This window comes from Pyxicephalus adspersus, chromosome 1 (genome assembly GCF_032062135.1).
Source record: "Pyxicephalus adspersus chromosome 1, UCB_Pads_2.0, whole genome shotgun sequence".
In the NCBI taxonomy this organism is placed as follows: Eukaryota; Metazoa; Chordata; class Amphibia; order Anura; family Pyxicephalidae; genus Pyxicephalus; species Pyxicephalus adspersus.
Window position 1 is genome coordinate 152,130,341 of NC_092858.1, and position 1,015 is coordinate 152,131,355.

General features: G+C 54.4%; 1 protein-coding gene across 1 annotated transcript in view; it reads right to left on the bottom strand.

Moving 5' to 3' along the window:
• Nucleotides 1-709, bottom strand: part of DCBLD2 (discoidin, CUB and LCCL domain containing 2) — a gene marked incomplete in the record, with an annotated part of 49,670 nt that extends 48,961 nt beyond the window's left edge. Inside the window, 1 exon segment of the mRNA XM_072431620.1 lies at nt 414-709. Coding sequence (XP_072287721.1) covers nt 414-498 — 85 coding nt within the window.
• Nucleotides 710-1,015: the final 306 nt, after the last annotated feature.

Below are 1,015 nucleotides of genomic sequence, written 5' to 3' on the forward strand. Positions count from 1 at the left end.
TTGTTATTAGTCTTATTAGAACAACACATCATATTATAAAAAGCTTGAAATAAAACCAAATAGAGAAGAGATCAGGACAATGGCAGTGACAAGTGAAGCCAGCACAGACTGGGCATTGGCATTTATTATATTATATATATTGTGGGCTGATCCCCAGCTGGCTCTTTGCATAGTTCTTAGAATTGGGAAATAACTTTGATGGAGCAGACTGACAATCATGTATGTAGGGAATGATTTCAGATCTGATATTCCTGCACTTTTATTGCTGGATGTCATGTATCCCGTCTGTATCATGTCATCAGAGGTGCAGAATGTTGAGTTTAGGAACACACATATCGCAATATATCGCAATATGCCTGGGGACAGATGAGCCCCCTCCTCCCCCATACAAAGAGCCCAGCACCGTCACTCACCGTTCTGAGCCCCGGCAGCCCGGAGCAGCAGGCAGCCGGTAATAAGAAGGGCGATCCGCCTGCTCAGCATCCCCCCGATCTCCATCCCAGCCGACAAGGTGAAAGCTGCATACTGGGGGCCCCTGCACGGCTCAGCTCCGATCCATAGCCCGGGATCACCCAGCGGATCCCCAGCAGATCCCTCCAGTGCGCGCGCAGGCTGCAGCAGGCACAGGACTTCCGGCGCCGGATCGCTGCAGATCGCTGAGGGACTCCCTGTAACCCCTCCGCTGCCGGACTGCCGCTAACACGCTGCAACAAGTTGTGTGTGCACTGGCTGCTCGGCCCGGGAGGGGTTAACCGGGGGCGGGGAGCCGGGGGCGGACTTACCGTCCCCCTGGGGTTGCCAGTTTGGCTTCTTTCCAGACATTGGGATACTTGGGGAAGCTGGAGGAGAAATGCTGCGTACTAAGAAATAGTTCCGTGTTATGGGGAGGGGGCAGCACTGCATGGGACACAGGAGAGGGGGCACTGGGGGGTGAGGGGTCCCCTTCTGCTTTGTGTATGGGTGAGGGGTCCTTCTCTTCTTTGGGGAGGTGTTAGGGGACCCCTTCTGCCTTGTG